The sequence below is a fragment of the Rhinatrema bivittatum genome, chromosome 2 (assembly GCF_901001135.1).
Source record: "Rhinatrema bivittatum chromosome 2, aRhiBiv1.1, whole genome shotgun sequence".
NCBI classification, from domain to species: Eukaryota; Metazoa; Chordata; class Amphibia; order Gymnophiona; family Rhinatrematidae; genus Rhinatrema; species Rhinatrema bivittatum.
This window is the reverse complement of record NC_042616.1, coordinates 776,136,936-776,160,785: the sequence shown is the minus strand read 5'-3', so window position 1 is coordinate 776,160,785 and position 23,850 is coordinate 776,136,936. Positions and strand designations below refer to the sequence as shown.

Genomic DNA, 23,850 nt, shown 5'->3' with positions numbered 1-23,850 from the left:
TATGAAAAAGAATGATGATATTCCATGCTTTTCACTATGAGGGCATTAGCTGTCAGGTTATTAATGCGACTGCAATGCTCTCTCAGACAAATGTGGACATTGCGACTTGTGCAACCTATGTAAACGAAGGCACAGGGGCATTATGTTGCGTTCAGTCGGTCGCAGGCCCGTCCTGTAACCGGCTGCTTTTGCCTGGCCCATCCGGGCCTCAGAGGGACTCCCAATGCTGACAGGATGAAGATGCAGTTAGCCGTTGAAGGCAAGACGTGCTGCAGCTCAGCAGGGTGTCCCTATATGCCTGCATGTGCACGACTTGTGCACCTTTAAAGTGCCCGAGATGGGAAATCCCCCATGGCACCCTGAGATAATGTCTCAGGCCTTTCTTACTTAAGGCCTGCTCTGCCCAGCATAAGACACCTCGGCAATAGGTTGTACTCCATGAGTAGCTGTTTGCCACGCTGTTCCTGCACCCTGACTTCAGTTCCTGATCCTTGGTTCCTTTCCTGTGTCTTCATTGATTCTGCCTCCTCGTCTGGTGATTCCCAGTCTGTCTTCTCCCTTCTTGTCTGCCTCCCTGCGGATTGTCTCTACAGCTTTTTGACCTTGGCTTGGACCCTGAATTCTTCTTCGGTATTGGATTCTCAGCTGAACTTGGACCCCCTGGACTTCACTGGATAGCTGCCTTACCTGACCTCGGTTTGTCTTCATTTTTGCTGCCTGCCTTGACCCCTGCCTGAACTGACTTGCCTTCTTCTCACTGGCATTCTACTTTCACAATGGATCCTCCAGCATCCAGAAGCCCACACTTAAGTCCAGCCAGTCCCAGTACCCAAGGGCTCAACCTGCAGGGAATGTGGGCTAGTATTAGTGAAGTTCTAGTTGGGCCTCTGCATCCGCCTGCCAATGGTGAGGACCTGCAGGGCTCCTCCCTGCAGGTAGCACTAACCTCACCTTGGTGCAATGGTCCACATTTGCAATACATTTCAAGACAAGTAATGTTATCATGCTATACAATCTGAAAAAACTTTGCTAAACTTTTTCATGAGTGAATGGTTGCTCCCAATATTGACCCGTAATTGTCCTGTCACACATTTTACAATGTTCACATCAGAAATGACCTTGAGGATTAGATATAGGTATATTAGATGAAGTACCACTCTAACCACACTGTCCTTCAGATTACAGCCGCACCTGGATGAGAAATGTGGCAATTCAAGAATGAAATGCCAGAATTCTCCAATTGGTCTAATTTTAGATGCAACCTCATCAGCACATGTCATGTTGTCTGAAAAGGCTGGACTAGATTTGTAGTCAGGCAGTTGTGTCCTGTAAGAGTATTTAGTACATAAGAAAGCTTGCTTGATTGCCTTTCTAGGATATCCTCTTTCCAGAAAACATTGGAAGAAGTTTAATTTAAATTGGCATAAGTCTGTGCAGATACAGCATACTCTGAAGAATTGATGCACTGTTTGACCCCATTTAAATGCTCTAGGATGCAGTTTTGAAAGTATAAAAGGTTATTTCTTTCACATGGCTTGCAATATAAATCAATCCACGTGCTAACATCACATTTGTGAATGTACATGTCCTTGAGTAAGTTGTAGATTAGGGTCCAAATTGTTCAGCCATGAATGAAATGACAATAGTTTACCTTCATCACCTTCCCAGATAAAAAAAAAAAAAAAAAAAGTAATCAATATATCTTGTGCAAATTGGTATCCAGCAAAACATGTATGAATTATAAACAAACATTTCTTCTAAACTTGCAACATAGATGTTTGCCTCATCTGGGGCTACTGGAGCACCCTTGGCAACACCATGTCATTGGTGATACAATTGAATGCCAAATGCAAAATAGTTCTCACATAACACTAATTTTGCTAAAAAGGTGTTGGTTTACTCTGGGGAGGAAAATGGTCAAGCACTTTAATTGGGGTCTATCAGTAAGTCAGTTCTTCAGAGCATGCTGTATCTGCACAAACTTATCCCAATTTAAACAACAGCCTTGAGACATCTTCCGTTTCCTGGAAAGAGGATATTCTAAGAAGACAAACAAGCAAGCATGCTTACATGATAAGTACTTTGAGAAGTCACAACTGCTTGACTACAAATCTAGATCAGCCTCTTTAGACCGCATGACGTGTGAGCTGAAATTCACCATCATGCCCATGAGGTTGCATTTATTATTAGAAGCCATTGAGGAGTTCTGGCACTTCCTACTCCATTCCAAGAACTGCATGAGTCACAGGGTCCACATTCGTCTGAGGGAGCATCACAGCCACATTAATAACCTGACAGCTAGTGACACCCCCCCCCCAGTAAAACATTGCATAGAATATCATCATTCTTTTTCAGAGCTAGAATGGACAGTTCTGGAAGTCATTCTTCCATCTCAAAGGGGCAGGGATATTGTGGCTATTTTAAATAATGAACAGAGACTCATTTTCAAACTTAATGCAATTGCACCAAAAGGCCTCAATGAGGACATAGACTGGTATACATTTCATTACAATAACATTTCATTTTTCGACTTAGACTTTTGTTCAGTTTGATTACATCAGCTGTGCTGTTCCTGCCTTCAGTCTTTTAAAGATGGTGACATTGTGCTCACACTATTCCTTTCACGCAGAGACACTGACAAGCACGGTGGACGCTAACGCTAAGTACCGTATGATGTTACTTTACATTTAATATCCAGAATTTCTCTTGAATGCATTGCCCCAGATAAGTAATGAGATTCAGAATGACTATGAATTCATAATGTATAATTTCGCATGATTTTACATTTTTGATACATCGCCAACTTAATGTTTAGTCTTGTGCTCCATTATGGTCATATTTGCTGTTTTGTTATCCTGATGCAGATGACAAAACACTTACATTTGAAGCAAGTAGCCTATGAGTCAGGAGGACCATTAGATGACCAAGGGATGAAAGAGAGAACCGGGAAGGACAAGGCCTTAGCAGAAAAGTTGAATTATTTCTTTCCTTCAGTCCCTATTGAGGATGTTGGAGAGAGACCCACACCCAAGAAATGCTCTTTGTTGATGATTATTAAACTGTGAAACTTGATGCCAGAGGATGTTCTAGATCAAAAATTTATAAATTAAAAAAAAAAAGGTATCGTATGAAAAATACTTCCAATTTTCCAAATGGAGTTTTATTTAAAGGATCACTGTCCTTGTGCTTTTCTTTTAGTTTATCCAGTAACAACTGGCGGGAAAAGTCTGACAGACCATGAAGGGGAAAGTAAGTCCTTGTTTAGATCCTCTTTCTTCTGTAATTTCTTCAGCTTTCTTAAATAACACAAGATTACAGAAAGCTTGCAACCGGGGCAGTGACTTGCATAATAAAAATGTTGATGCTACCTATAAAACTCTCGCCTCCCTCCTGCTGATAAAGAGGGGGCCCTCCATAATCGTAAGTATTGAGTCCAAAGGGATGGGGGAAAGGAGGTCCAGGGGGGCCGTTGAGCTTTGGGTGATATCAGGGGCTGGAGGGGGAGGGTACTTTGTGCCTTTTGAAGAAGAGGTGCTTCCTGTGGTAGGGAAACAACTGAGGTGGAGGTTAGGGTTTTCCTTTCAGCATGGATTTGTCCTCCTTAAGTCTTCAGTAAGCCTCTGGGCAGCCTACATTTTACCCATCTCAGGCTACTTTTCAGCCATCGTCTGACTGGTTAGCGTGTGGCTGAAAATTACTACTTTAAAGACAGCCTGGCTAAAAGCAGCTGGATATCTTGGCTGCTCAGTGGCTTTATAAAAAGTGCCCCAATATATAAGCTAACAGACACACTAAAAACAGGTTTATTTTAAGGAGAACAAAAATCGCTTTTTCATTGCTGCTCTGCTTTGCAGAAAATACGCGAGCTATTGCTGTGATTGTGGCTTTTTTTTTTTTTTCTTTGCCAGCCTTCCACCGACTAGAGTTACAAAAATAGTGCAGATGAGTGGGTTTTTCTTATTTACTTCTTCTTTTCATGGTGCTTTTTTTCTTTTCTAGAAGGCCAGGAAAATAAACGCTGGCATATTTTGCTTTAACGCTGCTGCTGCTGTGGGATAAAATGGTGTTGATTGCTGAAAAGTTGCATACTGTAAGGCATAAGGTTTAGCCTGCTGCTCCTGTAAACTCATTTATTGACTATTACAAAAGACCTTTCAGTGTGTGAGGTTAAAGTTATTTGACTGTCATTTTACTCCTCATATTTTTGGGACTGGTGATCTTGGGAATAATTTCACAAGGCTCAGCACACAGTGGCAGCCCTGACTTCCTTTGGCTCCTGCACATTGTGGGGCTGCTGTAATCCAGGAACACTAAAAAATATATATATATAATGTAAAATAAATATTGAATTTTTTGAAGCATGGGAGAAAATATTTGCCACATGAATCTCCCCTCCCCCCTCAATTTGGAAAAAAAATAAAATCACACCCCAAACCCCCTGATTCCCCTTCCCTCCGCTCCCACTTCTGAGGCAGTAAAGCAGTAACATCCTATCCCCGATCCCCTCTTGCCATCCCCAGGAGCCCATCAGATAGTTCTGATGTTGAGCTGGCAGGAGGAGATAACCCTTTCGCTACCAGCTCTGCAGCCAGCGATGCTCTACTCCAGCCTGCTAGGGGCCTAGACCATGAGGCCCTTAGTAGGCAAGGTTAGAACATAGCTAGATGCCAGGCCACACTCCTAGTAAGACTGCCTCCTCCTTCTAGCTTGGCATTAGAAACCTTTAAGGCGGTGGGAGGAGACAGCGTTTTTGTTTTTAAATTCATTATTTGTGAGGAGGATCAGGGGAAAGTTGGCAATTTACTCTCTCAGGGTGGAAGATCGGGGGGGGGGGGGGGGGGGGGGGGGGTGGGGGAGAGGAGAGATCAGTGTTTTTCTACCTCAATAGTTGATGAGGGAAAAGGAAATCGGGAGATTTATTCTTCCAGTGGGTGGGTGGGAAGGGAAGATGGTGGGTCAGGGAGCTATCTTTCTTACTATTTGAGGGCCGGAAGGAGGAATCGGGATGGAGAGTTAGGGACCTTTTTTTTTTTTTGTTTCTTTACTATTTTGGGGTGGGGTGTGCAAATATATTGCCTCTGAAAATTGATGGGGTTTGTGCAGGCTGAGAGGTTTTCTGAAAGTGTATCCCACAGTATACTATATCTCGGACAGTACACTGAAGAGCATTCACACACATACTCCATCAGCGGCAGTACACAACAAGCCAATCTTCGAGGACAATGTATGCAGGCACCCTGTATAAAACTCAGATGGGTTTCTGCAGGGTGAAAGCAACACAAGTATGTTTTTCATTTACGAGTCCTATTGAAAATTTGCCCCTATGTTTCTTAAAGTCTATTCTAGCTGCTTTGATGTATGAAACATTTTTAGAGACATGAAAAAGAAAAGAAAAAAAAAAGAAATTAGCATTAGTTTTGTATTGTTTGATCATTTTTTAATTTCATTTCTTTGGTTTCCATTATGTAAGCACGAATAGAAATCTTTCAGGACAATGCATACTGTTTGCTAAGCATTTTTTACACAGGTAAAACATGGGAGAAAACCTTTAGTATTCAATGATAATCCATACCAATCTTATGCTTGCTTTTTCCACATTTCACCTTCATATTACAATTGCTATAAGGAACCTTCACATAAGGAAGAGTTTGGTTCTAGTTACCGATTCTGCCTATAACTGTTGCATGTTATAATCAAAGGCCCCAGTTGTTTCTTTTTTATTTTCATATTGTGCAGTAAAAATACAACAAGAATACATATGTATATAGTCTCATCATCATAGCTCCTGACATAGATCCACATTTCAAGTTCTGATCTCTTTAAGGTGAATACAAAGAAATTTGTGGTGGTGGCTCTCAATTTTAATAGTGTTCTGTGCAGGCAAAATGCATGTGTTTGCAGATTCTCTACCGCCCTCAACATCCAGTCCTATTTCCAATATCTATGCATCTGATCAGTCACTGGGAGCTCACTGATAGGTGGATGCAAATGATTCTCCTCTCTTTACAGTAAATGACTGGTTATTCTTAAGTTTTGCACACCCTTATTACCAACAGAGCCCGGACTGCTCTTTATGGTTCATCCCTTGAAGGTAAATCCAGTACTTTTCCCTCATATTCAACCTGCTCTTCCTATTGCCATCACAATATGAGGGCCGGACATGATCTATCCCTGTACATCTCAAATCTGAAAACTTGTGAGCCATGGATATATGGCTTTAATGTTCAATTAACCTTACCCGCATGGGGCCATCATGAGTGAGTGTAATATGTGAAAGCAGATGATTGTTGACTGCGAATGGATATGGGAGTAACGATTTTTCACGATAAATCGGGAAAATTTATATTGTATCGCGCACTCTCACGATTTTTGACGATTTAAAAAATATCGGACGATTTTTTAAATCATCAAAAAATGATTCACATCCCTAATATATACTCCCTTACAGGGGGGTGATGAGGCGGCAGCCTTGGAGTGAGTACAAGACCACTATCTAGTATCTCATCTATCTATCAATTATTGTTAACCTACAACAATATAAATCAACAAGAATCAGAGGAGTGACTTGGACGGCATGTGGCCATTGCACCTTACCTTTGTCTGGGGGAGCTATTCCAACCTCCCTAGACCCTCTTTATATGAGGAGAGACCTCTATCCATATCACTCATGCTCAATGTCCATAGTGTCCCCTTGTAGTCCAGAAGGCTGAGGGTGTATTCACTTGTTACCGCAGACACCTTTGCTACCAAGGACTCTAGGTTTGCCTCAATAGACCCTTCTCTTGTTGGATTCTGGTTAATGTTTCAGAGTAGTCAGTAGCAGCAGCTATCTCCTTCTAACACTCTCAGATTAAACCAGTCTCTTAACGCCTAGGCCAGTTCGCAGTCCCACAAATTCCCCAGTGGCCAAAAAAAAAAAAAAAGATGTATTTCATACAATGGATTTTATTTTCAAAGTTTTAGGTGTACAAGTTTTCATGCAACAAGATAACTGATGGATTCTTCACTCAGAAACATGTTCCTTCACAAGTTAATCATAATCCATTCTCAAAGAAAAACAATTGCCCTTTTCCCAACTCCGGGCTATAAGATATGGGTTGGTGAGCCCTACTAAGAAAGCTTCTTTGCTATTATTAGCATTCCCCGGTTTGGAAATATAAATTCCTTTCCTAGCCAGTGCTTCTCTTCTGCACCAGGGTTCCATTCATGAAATCAGCCCATCTCATTCTGCCTTCATGCTCTCCTCAGGTAATACCTGAGCCACAACATGTAAGATCATCCTCTTTGATTGGCAAAACCTTCTTCTCTGACAATTATAACAGCTCAGTCCTGCAGCTACAGCTTCCCTCCACCTAACCAAGAAAATAAATCCTCATCTATGAAGCCTGGATTCTTAAATAGTGAATAAGGGTGGGTTTATGATTTCAATTGCTTACACCACACCTTGCTGGCTGGTCACCTGGGATTATCCTTCCCTGAACCTTAAAGCTTTCACTTTGTCAGTTGAAATGTCAGCTTTTCAGCTTCTAGTTATCCTGTAGTTCAGTATGAATCCTTTCCTCCTTATAGTTTAAATTGCAGTGCCTGCGGAACCAATGAAGCTTTACTGCCATGCACGTGGAGGTTTCAGCAGGCTGCTTGGAAATAATCCTCACCTTTGTGAAGCTCTTCCGAATGCAGTTTACAAAAAAATCCATCTCTCTGCCTTCGTATCTGTTCCCATTCTCTTACCATGCAGTTATCAGGTAAAGCTGGGGCTTAATCAGAACTCCTAGCCCAAACCCCTGTTCCCACTCTGGCTTGCTAATTCAGGAAAAGATTTACTCCTCTGCAAGTTCTCGCCCTGCCTTGCTTCCCCAGGAAATCAGTGCCCACTTGTGTCCTTGCATCGGTTTTGTGCTCTTCAACATTTGAAACAAACATAGCACTCTATATATAAGGCGCAGCAGCACTCATTCCAATATTCTAAACTACACTGCTGGTTTCTGAAATAATGTCCACAAAAGCTTCTCTGCTTGACAAGTCCTTTTTCCCCCAAATCACCAACAATGTAAAGGCTGTCCCTTGTTAAGGAGCTTCTCCTCAACATTCTCCATGTGCGTCCCCAGGTTCCCCACTCCCAGCAGCAGCAACGTTCCCCTTTATACAACTGGGTAAGCTACTAATGCTGTGCTGTTGACACATGGCTCCACCTGCTGCCGACTCATGCCTAATGACTCTCTGCCAGCACTTAGCAAAGCACCAGTAGGAAATGTAGCTCCCTGCGTGGCCATCTTGTTTTTCTCCCTTATTTGTGGCATATAACCAGCTCTTACCTTCTATTGGGCTAACAAATTTCTACGTAGGGGCTCAGGCAAACACTGGTGAATCACCACAAGAGGTTTAGAGATCAATTACTGCATAGCAAGGACTGCCTCTCTTACCTCACCTGTCCGAAGGTTTTAATGTGCTGGTGAAATATCAAAGTAGTGAGCAAAAGGATGAATTTTCACTGAGGATGTTGTTACAAAGTTTCATCCATTTTTGGACTGTTTTTGGTTTGGAAAGCTTTTAGTAAATAGGCTCCAGTGTAGGATGTATGTCCCTATGGAGATTAAATCTGGCAAAGTTGCAGTTTTCTTCTTGTTGCATCTGCACTTCTGATGACTCTCTCTCTCTCTTTGTTCACAGTGCAGCGCAACAGAAGCGTACACATTGCAGAAGGTACTGCCATAAATGTCATGAAATTTGTCTCTTTTTATCGTTTTTATTTTCTTTGTATTGTGAATGTTAGAAGAAATTAGGAATCAGCATTTGCAATGAAATAGGAAAGACCAACAATATTTCCTATTTTGTTGTATTTTGGAAATTTAAAAAATGAATAAGAAGGGGGAGTGTTGTGGAGTGGAGAGAGATGCCCCTGGCTGAGAGGGAACGACAGGGAAAGACTTTACCTTGCCTAACCGCTGAGACCCGGAGAAAGAGCTGGTGAGAAACCGAGACCCGGGAAAGAGGCGTGTCCCTAACGTCATCAATCAGCATCTACTGCATAAAATTCAAGCAGCAGACCTGTGAAAGTCGGGGAGCATTGTGGAGTGGAGAGAGATGCCCCTGGCTGAGAGGGAACAATGGGGAAAGAGGCATGTCCCTAACATAATCAGTCGGCATCTACTGCATAAAATTCAAGCAGTAGATGGTGCACCACTGTCATGGGCACACTGCCCACGCCGTGGACTGCCTAAGCCGTGCTCTCTGAAGGGACGTGCGGCTTGGTCTGGCTTAGTCCGGAGAAGACGGAGAAGACTACAATCTATTATCTTTCACCTCAGTCTAAGTTGTGATAATAATTGGTGAATCTTCCTGAATATCTTCTCTATAAACATGGGGAGAAAAAGGAAAGTAAAATCCTTCCCAATTTCACCTATAACATCGAGGGGGCCGATGGACAATCATGTCGTAAGACAAATCGAAACACCAAAAGAGGACATTTCAGGGGAGCAGTTTTCGGGCTCTCTTAGTCCTGGTGAAGGGCCTTCACTTCTTCCACAACCTATGACATCTTTTCCAGAAGGATTTCTGCAGCTAGAATCAGGCGGCCTACCTAAAGGAAGAATCTGCTTAGATTCTGGAGAGAACCAGATAAGTAAACATTTAGAATTATCGGATACAGTACTTACTGTAGGAGATTCTTGTAGCTCACAACAGTAGCCAATAGAATCTCCTGACAACATTACTTTGAAAGATATCTGGAAATTGATGACTAGTCTTAATAATAATGTTTCACAAATGAATATGTCTTTATCTGGTGTAGTAAATTGTAATAAATTACAAATAGAAAAGCAAAGGAAGGTAATGCTTAACTTGAAAGAAGATATGGGAAAATGACATCTAAAATTAAATTGTTGGATAATACTGGGATTGCCCAAATTAAGGATAGTTTATCTATCCATAGAGAATCAGAAAATGTGGAGAACATGATGAGAAGTAAAAACTTACGATTGATTAATTTCCCACAAACCAGACTTTTGTCACCAAGTGAAATGCTTAAGAAATATTTTAGGGAAATTCTGCAGTATGAAGAGAAAGAATAAGAAAAATGAAGTTTTGTGTTTTTCCTATTTTTTGGGAGGGGGTGGGGGATCCAAAAAAAACAACTTAAGAAAACAAACCTAGAGCCCTCCACAACCCTTCCTATTTATTAAAATATGGAGGCTCCCCCACACCCCCAGGACTCACCAAAAATCCCTGGTGTACTAGCAGGGGGCCCAGAAGTGACCTCCTGCTCCAGGGCTGGCAGCAGCCATTATTCAAAATGGCACGAGCCTCCCTTTGCCCCTACCATGTGACATGGGCTACCATTGTCATTGGGCTGCTCCTGTCACATTGACTGGCTGTGATAGAGTGACCTGTGTGGGAACAGCTAGATGCCTGGTCCACCTTAAATCCCATAGAGGGGGAGAGAGATCTATGGGTGGGACCTTGCTAGGCAGGAAGAGTTCTGAGGGTGGGACCCTGCTGGAATGTTTAAGAAGCAGAGCCCAGTTGGGATCCGGAGGACCCCATGTCTGCAGGAGAAGGAGCGACTGACCTCCTCTCTCAGTTGTGTTATAAGAGTAGTGTAAAAGTAGGCAGTTATTGTTGATATTTTTTGCTGTTATATTAATAAAGATTGAAATTGCAATGAGAAAGACTGGCGTCAGCGTGGTTACTGCTCCAGACCACAAGATATCGCTCAGTCATCCTCACACTAGTTAACTCTAATTCATATGTTTAATAGCATCATCAAAAAAAATCTATATTGGTAAGACAAAACTTTCCTGTGATAAATCCATGTTGGCTTTTCTCCATTAAGCCAAGTCTATCCATTTTTCCAGTAATTTTGTCTTTAAGAATAGCTTTCACCATTTTGCCCAGCATCAACATCAGACTTGGTGGTCAATAGTTTCCCAGATTATAGCAGAGCTCTTTTGAAAAATCAGCATTTCATTGGACTCCCTCCAATCTTCAAAAACCATGGCTGTTTTACAGATTACTAGTAATAGTTTTGCAATTTCATGTTTGAGATCTTCCAGAACTCTGGAGTGATTCCATCCAGTCCTGGTGATTTGTTACTCTCTAGAAACATAGAAATGACAGCAGAAAAGAACAAATGATCCACCCAGTCTGCCCAGCAAGCTTATGTCAATATCTGCTGCACTGTGTAGATTACCCCCATGCTTATCAATTTACTAGATTGTAAACGTCAGGGCCCTTGGATGCTGTTTGAATCCAATTTCCCTTAACCATTGCCATGAAAGCAGAGAGCAATGTTGGAGTTACATCAAAAGTATCAGGCTTAGTGATTAAGGGTAGTAAGTGCCACATCAGCTAGTTACCCCCATGTTTATTTGTTCCCCAAATTGTAAAAATCAGGGCCCTTATTGGTTGCTCTCTGAATCCAAATATCTTTTTCTCACTGCATTTGAAGCAAAGAGCAATGTTGGAGTTGCATTAACAGTATCAAGGCTTATTTGTTAAGGGTAGCAACTGCCACACCAGCAAGTTACCCCCAGTTACCCCCATGCACTCTTTTCTTTATTTCCAACCTCTAGCCTTTAGGGATCCACAGTGTTGACTCCATGCCCCTTTGAATTCCTTGACTGTTTTCATCTTCACCACCTCTTCCAGAAGGGCATTCCAGGCATTCACCACCCTCTCCGTGAAGAAATATTTCCTGACATTGGTTCTGAGTCGTCCTCCCTGAAGTTTCATTTCATGACCCCTAGTTCTATTGATTTCTTTTCAACAGAAAAGGTTTGATGATTTTGCATCATTAAAACCTTTCAGATATCTAAAGGTCTGTATCATATCTTCTCTGCACCTCCTTTCTTCTAGGGTATACATATTCTGATCCTTCAGCCTCTCCTCATAAGTCTTCCAATGCTGACTCCTCACCATTTTCGTCGCTCTTCTTTGGTCCGGCTCTATCCTGACTTTATCCTTTTTGAGATACGGGCATCAGTATTGAATGCAGTACTCCAGGTGAGGCCTCACCAAGGATCTGTACAAGGTATTATCACCTCTTTTTTCTTACTGGTTATTCCTTTGTCTAAGCAGTCCAGCTTTCTTCTGGCTTTAGATATCACCTTGTCACATTGCTTCGCCACCTTCAGAACTTCAGGCACTATCATAACAAGGTCCCTCTTCCAGTCCATGCACATTAATCTTTCACTGCCCATCACATAAAGCTCTTTTGGATTGCCGTACCCCAGTTTCATGACTCTGCACTTCTTGGCATTTAATTCCAGCTGCCAAATCTTTGACCTCTCTTCAAGTTTTCTTAAATCACTTTTCATTCTATTTACGCCTTCAGATGTGTCCACTCTGTTGCAGATCTTAGTATCATCTGTAAACAGACAAACTTTACCTTCTATCCCTTCCGCCAGGTCACTCACAAAGATACTGAACAGAATCGGTCCCAAAGCCAATCCCTGTGGCACTCCACTTAACACCTTTCTTTCTTCAGATAGGTTCCATTTACCATTACATACTGTCTCCTGTCAGTCAACCAGTTTGCAATCCATGCTACTACTTTGGCACCTACTCCCAAGCTTCTCATTTTGTTCACGAGTCTTCTATATGGGACCATATCAAAAGCTTTACTAAAAGCCAAGTAAATGACATTGAGCGCTCTTCCCTAATCCATTTCTTTAGTCAACCAATCAAAACAATCAATCATATTTGTCTGACAGGACCTTCCCCTGGTGAATCCATGCTGCCTCAGGTCGAGTAACACACTGGATTGTAGGTAGTTCACTATCCTTTCCTTCAGTAGAGTCTCCATTAATTTTCCCACCCTGAGGTGAGGCTAACCGGCCTGTAGTTCCCAGCCTCCTCTCTGCTCCCACTCTTGTGAAGTGGGACCACCACACTCTTTCCAATCTTGTGATACCACTCACATTTCCAGGGATCTACTGAACAGGTCCTTCAGCGGACTCACTAGCACATCTCTCAGCTCCCTCAGTATTCTGGGATGTACCTCATCCAGCCCCATGGCCTTGTCCACTTGCAGTTTTCCTAGCTCTTCCCATACATTCTCTTCTGTAACTAGTGTTTCGCCTACTCCATTCCCATCCATAGTCTTGTTAACTAGGGATGGTCCTTCTCCAGGGTCTTCTTTAGTGAACACCGAACTAAAGTATTAATATTTCAGCCATTTCTTCATCTCTCCACACATTGATCTTTGTCATCTTTCAATTTCACTATACCACTTCTCTGATATTGCTGAAAAATGTTTTGTCACCTCATTTTACCTCTTTGGCAATTCTTTCTTCCATCTGATATTTTGCTTTCTTTCTTCTTCTCCCTCAGTTACACCAGATATTCTTCCCTTTGTTCCTCTTTTTGGGATCCTTTATATTTATTGAACACAATTCTTTTTGCCACCTCCTTTGAGAACCAGATTGGTTTCTTATTTCTCTTACTTTTGTTTACTTTTCTAAATATAGATTTGTTGCCTTTGTAATTGCTCCTTTTATTTTTGCCTACTGTTGTTCCATCTTTCTCATTTTCTCCCAGTCTTCAGGTCTTTGTGTGAGTTCTCTGTATCCTATTTGCGATATCAAACCATACTGTTTGATGATCACTGGTGCTGAGATGGGGACCCACCCAGACATTAGAGATGTTATCTCCGTTAATGAGCACTAGGTCGAATATAACTTCCTCCCTTGTGGGTTCCATTACCATTTGTTTGAACAGAGCACCTTGCAGTTTGTCAATGTGCTCTATTACATATTTTGTTATCACAACTATTTGCATTAGTTGATCAGAATCATCACCATCAAAGAATGTTTCTAATGTGAGTATGTTAATAATCTCCTCAGTAAAGACCAAGGCAAAGAATTAATTTTTGTTTTCTAATATTTCCTTGTTCTCCCCAAGAATCTGCTTTACCTCTTGATCATCTAGTAGCCCAACTGACTTTTTCACAGTCTTTATACACTGAATGTACTTGAAAAAATATTAGTTTTTGCCTCTAAGGCAAAGTTATTCTCAAATTTTCCCTTGGCCTGTCTTACTACTATTTTATATCTAACTTTCCAGTGCTTGTGCTCTTGCCAATTTTCCACATTTTGGGTCTGCTTTCCATTTTTGGAAAGATATCTTTTTGGCTTTTTTGCCTCTTTCACCTCACCATTAAACCACACTAGCAGTCATTTGGTCTTCCTTCAATCTTTTTTACTACATGGAATACATTTTATCTGGGCTTCCAAGATGGTATATTTAAATAATGGCCACAATTCCTGAAGAATTTTAACCTTTGCAAAAGCTCCTTTTAGTTTTTTTCTATTTTCCTCATTCAATCATAGTCTCTTTTCTATAGTAGCACTATATTAATTTTATTTAATGGCCTCCTTCCACTGATTATGTCATATGTGCTTGTATTATGATAATTATTGATAAATGGCCCCACCATAGTATCCCCTTGAACCAGATCCTTCTTATTGCTAAGGATTAGCTCTATAGTAGATCTCTCTCTCGTTGCTTGACCAGGTGCTCTAGGGAGAAGTAGCCTAGTGGTTAGAGCAGCAGGCTTCAAACCAGTGAGAGCAGGATTCAAATCCCACTGCTGCTCCTTGTAACCTTGGGCAAGTTACTTCACCCTCCCTTCCTCAGGTACAAATTTATAGGGTCATTCATCAAAATGCATTATGGTGTTAATGCCATAATGCATTTTATGGTGCGAATGCAAATTTTTTTGAAGGGGAGGGGTGTGGATGGAATTAATTAAAATAAGGGGCAATATCAAACCATGTTTTTAGTGCCAGAAATAACTACATATTTTTTCCTGGTGCTAAGCTGTGCAATATGCCCAAAACAGCCATAATGCAATTTGCGATAAATATTGCAAATTGCATTTCGGCCATTTCTGGGTGAGGGGAGGGGAAGAGGGAGTGGAGTGTAGAAGGGATAGAGAGAGAGAGAGAGAAAGAGAGAGCTCGAGGGTCTGGGGAGGCCTTCACAGTATTTAACTATTTATAACACTATAGGAGAGCCAGCTAATAATTCAAGTTGAGGTGTTAGTGAGGGTTTAGGGGCCAGTTTTACATGCAGAGTGAGACGTATGAACAGCACAGTACACCTCAGTGAAGATTTGACATCATTTGGAGTAAGGAAAGTCTCACAAAAATGAGATTTCTACTATGTTCTCTCACCCTAGCTTCAAGTTGGCTACTATGAAGGCCTTATAAAGAGGTTCTCTCTCTCTCTCTCTCATATATATTGTGGGATTACCATAGCATTTGATGAATCTAAGAGGAATACTGGAGACACCGTATATGCAAATTTATCTCATGCATATTCATTGTGGATATCCTGAAAACCTGACTGGTTGCGGGGTCCCCAGGATAGGTGTGGGAAGCCCTTGCTAAGAGTGTATCAGTGAGTGTATACTACTGTTTATCTGACCAAAATGAAGAAATAGACAATGAAATGCTAGCAGAAATTAGAAAGGAAAATAAAAATGCCAACATAATAAGAATGGGAGATTTCAATTGCCCTTGTATTGATTGGGTCAATGTCTCATCAGGACATAGAAATATGATAGCAGAAAAAGATCATATGGCTCATTTAGTCTGACTATTTAACAAACTAATTTAGCTTTACAATTCCCATCATTCCCACTGGGAGGCCATTCCATGCATCCACTATCCTCTCTTAAAATAATTATTTTATTTATTTATAAGATTATATATTATGCCTAAAGCAAATATATTGTATTAAGATTATTTCACCCTCATCCCATGACCCTTCATTCTAAATCCTTCTTTCCATTGAAAGAAGCTTGCCTCCTGTGCATGGAAAACTTTGAGATTTTTAAAAAGTCTCTATCAGTCTTCTCTATCTCACCTTCCCTGTAGGGTATACATAGTTAGATCTTTAAGTCTATCCCCATCTGCTTTAGCATGAAGACCACTGACCATTTTAGTAGCCATCCTCTGGATCGACTTCCACCAGTTTATCTCCTTTTGAGGTGCGGTGTCCATAGTATTCTAAATGAGGTCTTATCAGGGACCTATACAGGAACAATATCACCTCCCTTTTTATAGAAACATAAAACCATGATGGAGGAAAAAGCCCTTATGGCCTTCCTAGTCACTGTATGGCCTATCTAGACATGCTCAGAAAAGAAGGTTAACAAATAAAATAAAATAAAAAAGATGCATGCATGGAGACACAGTATATGCAAATTTCTCTCATACATATTCATTGTGGATATCCTGAAAACTTGACTAGTTGTGGGGTCCCCAGGTCAGGTTTGGGAAGCCCTGTTCTTATCACTTGCACATGAAATTTCAATCCATAAGGATTCCACTTGAATTAGTTCCTGCAGAACCTCTCTCATTTTTGACTCTATGCCATTTTTAACACACAGTCCCACCATTTTGATCTGCCATGTATTGATATAATTTATACCCTGGTATCACAGTTTCCTGTTGATTATCCTTCTTACACCACATTTCTGATATGCCTATTAAATCTATATCCTTGTATAATGCCATTCATTCTAACGCTCCAGTCTTATTTTTCAGAATTCTGGCATTATCATACACACATTTTAAAGTATGTTTTTTGTTTCTACTTCTAATTGTAACTATTTTCGCTAATTAGCAGATGATACAGGCAGTTTAGAGTCATTCATATCTTGGTGCTCTGTCTCAGCCTCCCTATCAGGATATTATTATTGCCCTGTTTTGCCACTATCCTTGGAAGATAGCTCCCTCCAAACCATGCGCTTATGAGCAATTATCAACTTCCTGCTATGTTTAGTTTAAAAACTGCTCTGTCTCCTTTTTAAATGTTAGCGCCAGCAGCCGGGTTCCACCCTGGTTAAGGAATAGGCTCCCCCTTCCCCACAATGTTCCCAAGTTCCTAAACAATCTACAGCTGTCATCTATTATCTTCATTTCACCCATATATTGCGACTCAAACTCAGCTTATTTCTAGAGTTCTGTGAGTGGAATAGGAAGTATTTCTGAGAATATAACCCTGGAGGCTCTGGATTTCAATTTCCTACCTAAAATCTAGATTGAGCTTCCTCATTCTCTCTCTTGCACTTTCCTATGATGTTGGCACCCACATATAGCACTTTAGCTGACTCCTACCCAGCACTTCTAATATATTATCTAGGTGGTGCATGAGGTCTAGCACCTTTGTACCAGCCAGGCAAGTTACCAAACAATCCTCATGCCCAGCAGGAACCAGGCTATCTATATTCCTAATTATTAAATTGCCAACTACTATATTCTTCACTCCTGGTCACACACTCCTGAGATACATCCTTAGTATGAGAAAATAAGGCATCAATTAGCAGGCAAGCCCTATGTATGAGATCGCTTTTTGAAACCCCCAAGGGGATGGCCACCTTCCTGGTGATCTTGTTTCTGCACAGCAGCTCCACTATGTCCCTGTAGGTCTGCCACTGTGGCCTCCAAAGATCAGGCTCATTCTCTGAAAACCAGGAGCTCTTTGCTCTGGGTATGCACATACAACCCCTCACCAACAGGCAAATATCCATACATATAACACTCGGTGAACAAAACTGGATGCCGAATAGTAAGTTGGAAAAGCAACTTCCTCATATTCAGTAACCCCATACTGGGTCAGACCAAGAGTCCATCAAGCCCAGCATCCTGTCTCCAACAGTGGCCAATCCAGGCCATAAGAACCTGGCAAGTACCCAAAAACTAAGTCTATCCTATGTTATTGTTGCTAGTAATAGCAGTGCTGTTTTCTAAGTCAACTTAATTAATAGCAGGTAATGGACTTCTCCTCCAAGAAATTATCCAATCCTTTTTTAAACCCGGCTACACTAACTGCATTAACCACATCCCCTGGCAACAAATTCCAGAGTTTAATTGTGCGTTGAGTGAAAAAGAACTTTCGCCGATTAGTTTTAAATGTGCCACATGCTAACTTCATGGAGTGCCCCCTAGTCTTTCTATTATCCGAAAGAGTAAATAACTGATTCACATTTATTTATTTATTTAAAGACTTTTCTATACCGTTGTTAAGTTATATACCATCACAACGGTTTACAGATAGGCACGAAAAGCAATATCAAAGTTGTGTAATAATTTCTATCAATGTGCCAAAAAGGTTTCGGTTACATAGTTTCAAAAATAAAGATTACTTTATAAATGTCATAATTCTTCTCCATTTGTACATGTAATAGATTAACTTACATGTATAGTACTTTCACTGTATATTTTATCTAATACTAATTGTGAGGTGCTAAAAATAATAAAATAAAAAATAAACAATGCACACCCCTTTTAATTCTGGGATGTGTGTTGATGTTCCGCTGCCTTCTTTATTTAGTTATCCAAATCTTTGTTCTCTTTATAAAATGCTTGTTTGAAAAGCCAGGTTTTTAAACTTTTTTTTTAAAGAGTTTGAAGTTTCTCTGTAATCTGATTTCGAGGGACATGGTGTTCCAAAGTATTGGCCATGCTAAGGATAGTGCCCGTTCTCTAACTTGAGTCAGTCTTGCTGTCCTAACAAAAGGGATGGTTAGGAGTGCTTTATTGGCCGATCTAAGATTTCTCTGTGGGACATGCACATGCAGCGCTGTGTTTAGCCAATCAGCTTTTTCGTCATTAATTAATTTGTGTATTGTGCTGTGCATAGTGTTTTGTATTGTACCCTCTGTTCTATGGGTAGCCAGTGTAATTCTGCTAGTGTTTCAGTAATGTGATCTCTTTTTCTCTTACCAGTAAGTATTCTTGCGGCAGCGTTATGTAAAATTTGGAGTGGTCTTATGGTTGTATATGGCTATCCCAAAAACAGTGCATTGCAATAGTCAGTACTTGCGAAAATTATTACTTGTAGAACTGTTTGAAAATTTGTTGGCGTTAGTAGAGGTTTTAGCCTTCTGAGGACCATAAGTTTAGCATATCCTTCTTTTATTTTTAGTGAAATGTGTTGTTTAAGGCTGAGCTCCGTGTCAATTATTACGCCGAGATTCCGTACTTTCTCTGCTAATTCAATTTTCTGATTATTTTTAGTATAATTGGATTTTGAATAATCTCAATGTTTTTTCATTCTGATGTAGACGTAGATGTAGGAATTCACTTTTTTCGATGTTAATAACTAGCTCCATTTGGTTTAGCAGTTTTTGATCTGTACCTGAAAAAATCTGTTATTTGGATAACATCTGAACCAGGCAATTGTGTTGTTTTGTAGTCCTATTTCTTCTAGTCTTTGTAATAGTATAACATGATTTACTGTGTCAAAAGCTGACGACAGGTCTAACAGCACAAGAATATAGTGTTTTCCATTGTCAAATCCTCTTATAATATTGGGGTAGATTTTCAAAGGGTTATGCGCGTAACCCCCGAAAACCTACCCCTGCGCGCGCTGAGCCTATTTTGCATAGGCTTGGTGGCGCGCAAGCCCCAGGCCACACGTATGGCCTGGGGCTTCGAAAAATGGGTGGTCCAGGGGCAGGGCCGTGGGTGTGGCCACATCCCGGGGTGTGTCCGGGGGCATGGCAGCGGTCCGGGGGCGTGGCCGAGTGCCCTGACACAACGGCCTGTGTCAGGGCCTGGCGCACTGGCAGCGAGTCGGTGCGCGCAAGTTACGCCTGCCAGTGGCAGGTGTAACTCTACGAAACAAGGTAGGGGGGATTTAGGTAGGGCGGCAGCGCGCGCATGTTATAAAATTGGGTGTACATTTGTGTGCGCCAGGTAGTGCGCACAAATGTACCCCGCATGCGCAAAATTTAAAATCGGCCCCATTGTCTGTTAGTGGGATTAGTAATGTTTCTGTGCTATAATGTTTATGGAGGCCATGCTGTGATGGATATAGTACGTTGTTGTCTAAATGTTCAGCCTGCTGTTTTTGTATTGTTTTTTTGTATGAGTTTTGCCATTAATGGTAAGTTTGAAACCGGTCTGTAGTTACTCAGGATATTAGGATCACTATTTTTTTCCTTTATAATTGGTTTGATGATTTCTCCTTTAAGTATATTTACCCATTCTAGACCTCTCATGATTTTAAACACCTCTATCACATATCCCCCCCCCCCTCAGTCATCTCTTCTCCAAGCTGAACAGTCCTAACCTCTTTATTCTTTCCTCATAGAGGAGCTGTTACATCCCCTTTATCATTTTGGTCACCCTTCCCTGTACCTTCTCCATTGCAACAACCGTATTTTTTGCTCCATAAGACATACTTTTTTTCCCCCAATAGTGAGGGGAAAATGTCTGTGCATCTTATGGAGTGAATATAAAAAAAAATTAACCAGAACCCCCCCCCTCCCCCCAAGACTTGCCAAAAGTGCCTGGTGGTCCAGCGGGGGTCTCAGGAGCAATCTCCTGCTCTTGGGCCGTCAGCTGCCAGTAATCAAAATGGCACCAGTGGCCCTTTGCCCTTACTATGTGACAGGGGCTACCGGTGCCATGGGTTGGCCCCTGTCACATGGTAGGAGCAATGGATGGTCGTTTTGATTACCGGCAGCTGACGGCCCAAGAGCAGGAGATCGCTCCCAGACCCTCGCTGGACCACCAGGGACTTCTGGCAAGCCTTGGGGAGTCAGGAGGGTGAGTGGTTGTAGTTAATTAAATTTGAAGTATTGGGATGTGCTTTTTTTTCACAAAAGAGAACGATAAAAGTTTTTTTTCAAAAAAACGAAACGGGGACAAAAACAATTGTATGCACACCCCTAATTTACTCCATAAGATGCACAGATGCCCGGGAACAGAGCTGGTTGAGCACACCATTTTTTTTTTATTTCCCCCTGAATCCTAGGTGCGTCTTATGGTCAGGTGCATCTTATGGAGCGAAAAGTACAGTATATCTTTTTTGAGATGCAGTGACCAGAATTGTACACAGTATTCAAGGTGCAGTCTCACCATGGAGTGATACAGAGGCATTATGACATTTTCGTTTTATTCACCATTCCCTTTCTAATACTTCCCAACATTCTGTTTGCTTTTTTGACTGCCGCAGCACACTGAACCGACGATTTCAATGTGTTATCCACTATGACACCTAGATCTCTGTCTTGGGTGGAAGCTCCTAATATGGAACCATATCCACATTGCAAATATCCACATTAAATTTCATCTGCCGTTTGGATGCCCAATTTTCCAGTCTCACAAGGTCTTCCTGCAATTTATCACAATCCACTTGTGATTTAACTACTCTGAATAATTTTGTATCATCTGCAAATTTGATTACCTCACTTGTCGTATTCCTTTCCAGATCATTTATAAATATATTGAAAAGCACAGGTCCCAATACAGATCCCTGAGGCACTCCACTGCCCACTCCCCTCCACTGAGAAAAATGTCCATTTAATCCTACTCTCTGTTTCCTGTCTTTTAGCCAGTTTGTAATCCACAAAAGGGCATCGCCATCTATCCCATGACTTTTTACTTTTCCTAGAAGCCTCTGAAAATCCAAATACACTACATCTACATTTTAATTATTTATAGTTTTAATGTTATCAGCTATGTTTCATTATATAATATTTTGGATTGTAAAGCTTGTTGCTAATTTAATGTTCATTGTAAACCAAGGTGATGTTTGCTAACGAGCCGCGGTATATAAAAATCCTTAAATAAATAAATAAATAAATAAATACATAAATAAATAAATAAAATAAATACTGTTTCACCTTTATCCACATGTTTATTAACTTCTTCAAAAAAGTGAAGCAGATTTGTGAGGCTGGTATACAATGTTAGATGTATTATTTTTGGCTGGAATGTATAATAGCGAAATACAATAAACTTAATATAGTTAACCTGATGCTGTATTTCATAAGGTGTGTGATGTTAGAGCAACCTTTATTATGAAAAAGTGGATTGCCGAAAAATTAGGTTGAAGCGAAAGATGGGTTCAGATGACATGGGGTAAGAATACCGATGAGTGTTTTATGGAATTTGGTGATAGTCAACCACTAAAACTGTCTAAAGAATACCGAAAAGTTATTGAAAATTCAGCAAAAAGTAGAAAAAAAGCTGTTACCCTGCTTGTTTTAAAACCGTTTTGCAAGCTAATAGTCGGCACACCAACTAAATTTTTGGCCTGATTTTAAAAGGGCCATGTGTGCGCTGCACACATTTTAGTATGGGCCTGGCCACGCATGTAATCCCCGTTATGCACCAAAGTGTCTGGCCCTGCAAAAAGGGCAGGCCGGGGGCGTGATCTGGGAGGGGAGGAAGGTGGGCTGAGACAGCACCATTAGCTACTGTCCTGGGAAAGCGTGTGCCAGCTGGAGATTACTTCTGCTCCTGGGGAGCAGTAAGTATTAAAATAAAAAAAATTAGGGATAGGTAGGGTTAGGTTAGGGATCTGGGAGGATAGGGGAAGAGGTAGGAAGGGTAGAGTTAGGGATAGGAAAGTTCCTTCCCAGGCCACTCCTTAATTGGAGCAGACTGGGAGGGAACTGGGGGATGCCCGATTGCATCGCTGCACGTATTTTGCCAAAATCCCCTCCCCCCTGCAGTCGAGTCATGGGCCTCCCACACATGCATGCCAGATTTTAAAATCCAGTTGAGGAGCGTTGAACAACCTTCATAAATGGCCTCAGTACATTTGTGGCTTATTAGGTGAAGCCTGTAATATTCTGGGCTAGTATAATCATGGGTTGCATAAACGCTTCTATGGCACCAATAGCTGCTGAAAAAGTGACACAACCACTGTGTGACTTTAAAAACACTAGTGTGTGTACTAGAGATGTGAATCGTGTCCTCGATCGTCTTAACGATCGATTTCGGCTGGGAGGGGGAGGGAATCGTATTGTTGCCGTTTGGGTGTGTAAAGTATCGTGAAAATCGTTAAAATCGTGAGCCGGCACACTAAAACCCCCTAAAACCCACCCCCGACCCTTTAAATTAAATCCCCCCCCTCCCGAACCCACCCCCCCCAAATGCTTTAAATTACCTGGGGATCCAGCGGCGGTCTGGAACGGCGGCGGTCTTATTTCTTGCTCTACTTAATTTTTTCCCTAATATATTTCATTAGCTTAGCTCCAGCTGAGTTTGCCCAAAGGTGGCTAACTGCACTGTTTGTGTAAGACAGGTTTATCCAACTCCCGTGTCCCGCTTCTCTTAAGGAAATCAAAGCTGCATCTGTGCTTTAAATTACCTGGGGATCCAGCGACGGTCCGGAACGGCGGCGGTCCAGAACAGCCTCCTGCAATTGAATCGTGTTGTCTTCAGCCGGCGCCATTTTCCAAAATGGCGGCGCAAAATGGCGGCGGCCATAGACCAACACGATTCGACTGCAGGAGGTCGTTCCGGACCCCCGCTGGACTTTTGGCAAGTCTTGTAGGGGTCAGGAGGCCCCCCCCTCAAGCTGGCCAAAAGTTCCTGGGGGTCCAGCGGGGGTCCGGGAGCTATTTCCTGCCGCGAATCGTTTTCCGTACGGAAAATGGCGCCGGCAGGAGATCGACTGCAGGAGGTCGTTCAGCGGGGGTCCTGCAGTCGAATCGTGTTGGTCTATGGCCGCCGCCATTTTGCGCCGCCATTTTGGAAAATGGCGCCGGCTGAAGACAACACGATTCAATTGAGGGGGCCGTTCCGGACCACCGCCGTTCCGCACCGCCGCTGGATCCCCAGGTAATTTAAAGCATTTGGGGGGGGTTCGGGAGGGTGGGGGATTTAATTTAAAGGGTCGGGGGTGGGTTTTAGGGGGTTTTAGTGTGCCGGTTTTCCTACCCTCCCCCTTCCCCGATTTACGATTTTTTGACGATAAATCGGGGGAATTGGTATTGTATCGTGGCCCTAACGATTTTTGACGATTTAAAATATATCGGACGATATTTTAAATCGTCAAAAAACGATTCACATCCCTAGTGTGTACACTTATCTTGTTTGAACG

The 23,850-nt window shown here is 41.7% G+C and overlaps 1 protein-coding gene across 1 annotated transcript in view; it reads left to right on the top strand.

Annotated features, from left to right (window-relative positions):
• Window positions 1-23,850, top strand: part of OC90 (otoconin 90) — a 161,591-nt gene that overhangs the window by 69,410 nt on the left and 68,331 nt on the right. The window contains exon 7 of the mRNA XM_029587207.1: window positions 3,199-3,249. Coding sequence (XP_029443067.1) covers window positions 3,199-3,249 — 51 coding nt within the window. The remainder of the gene's footprint in view (window positions 1-3,198; window positions 3,250-23,850) is intronic.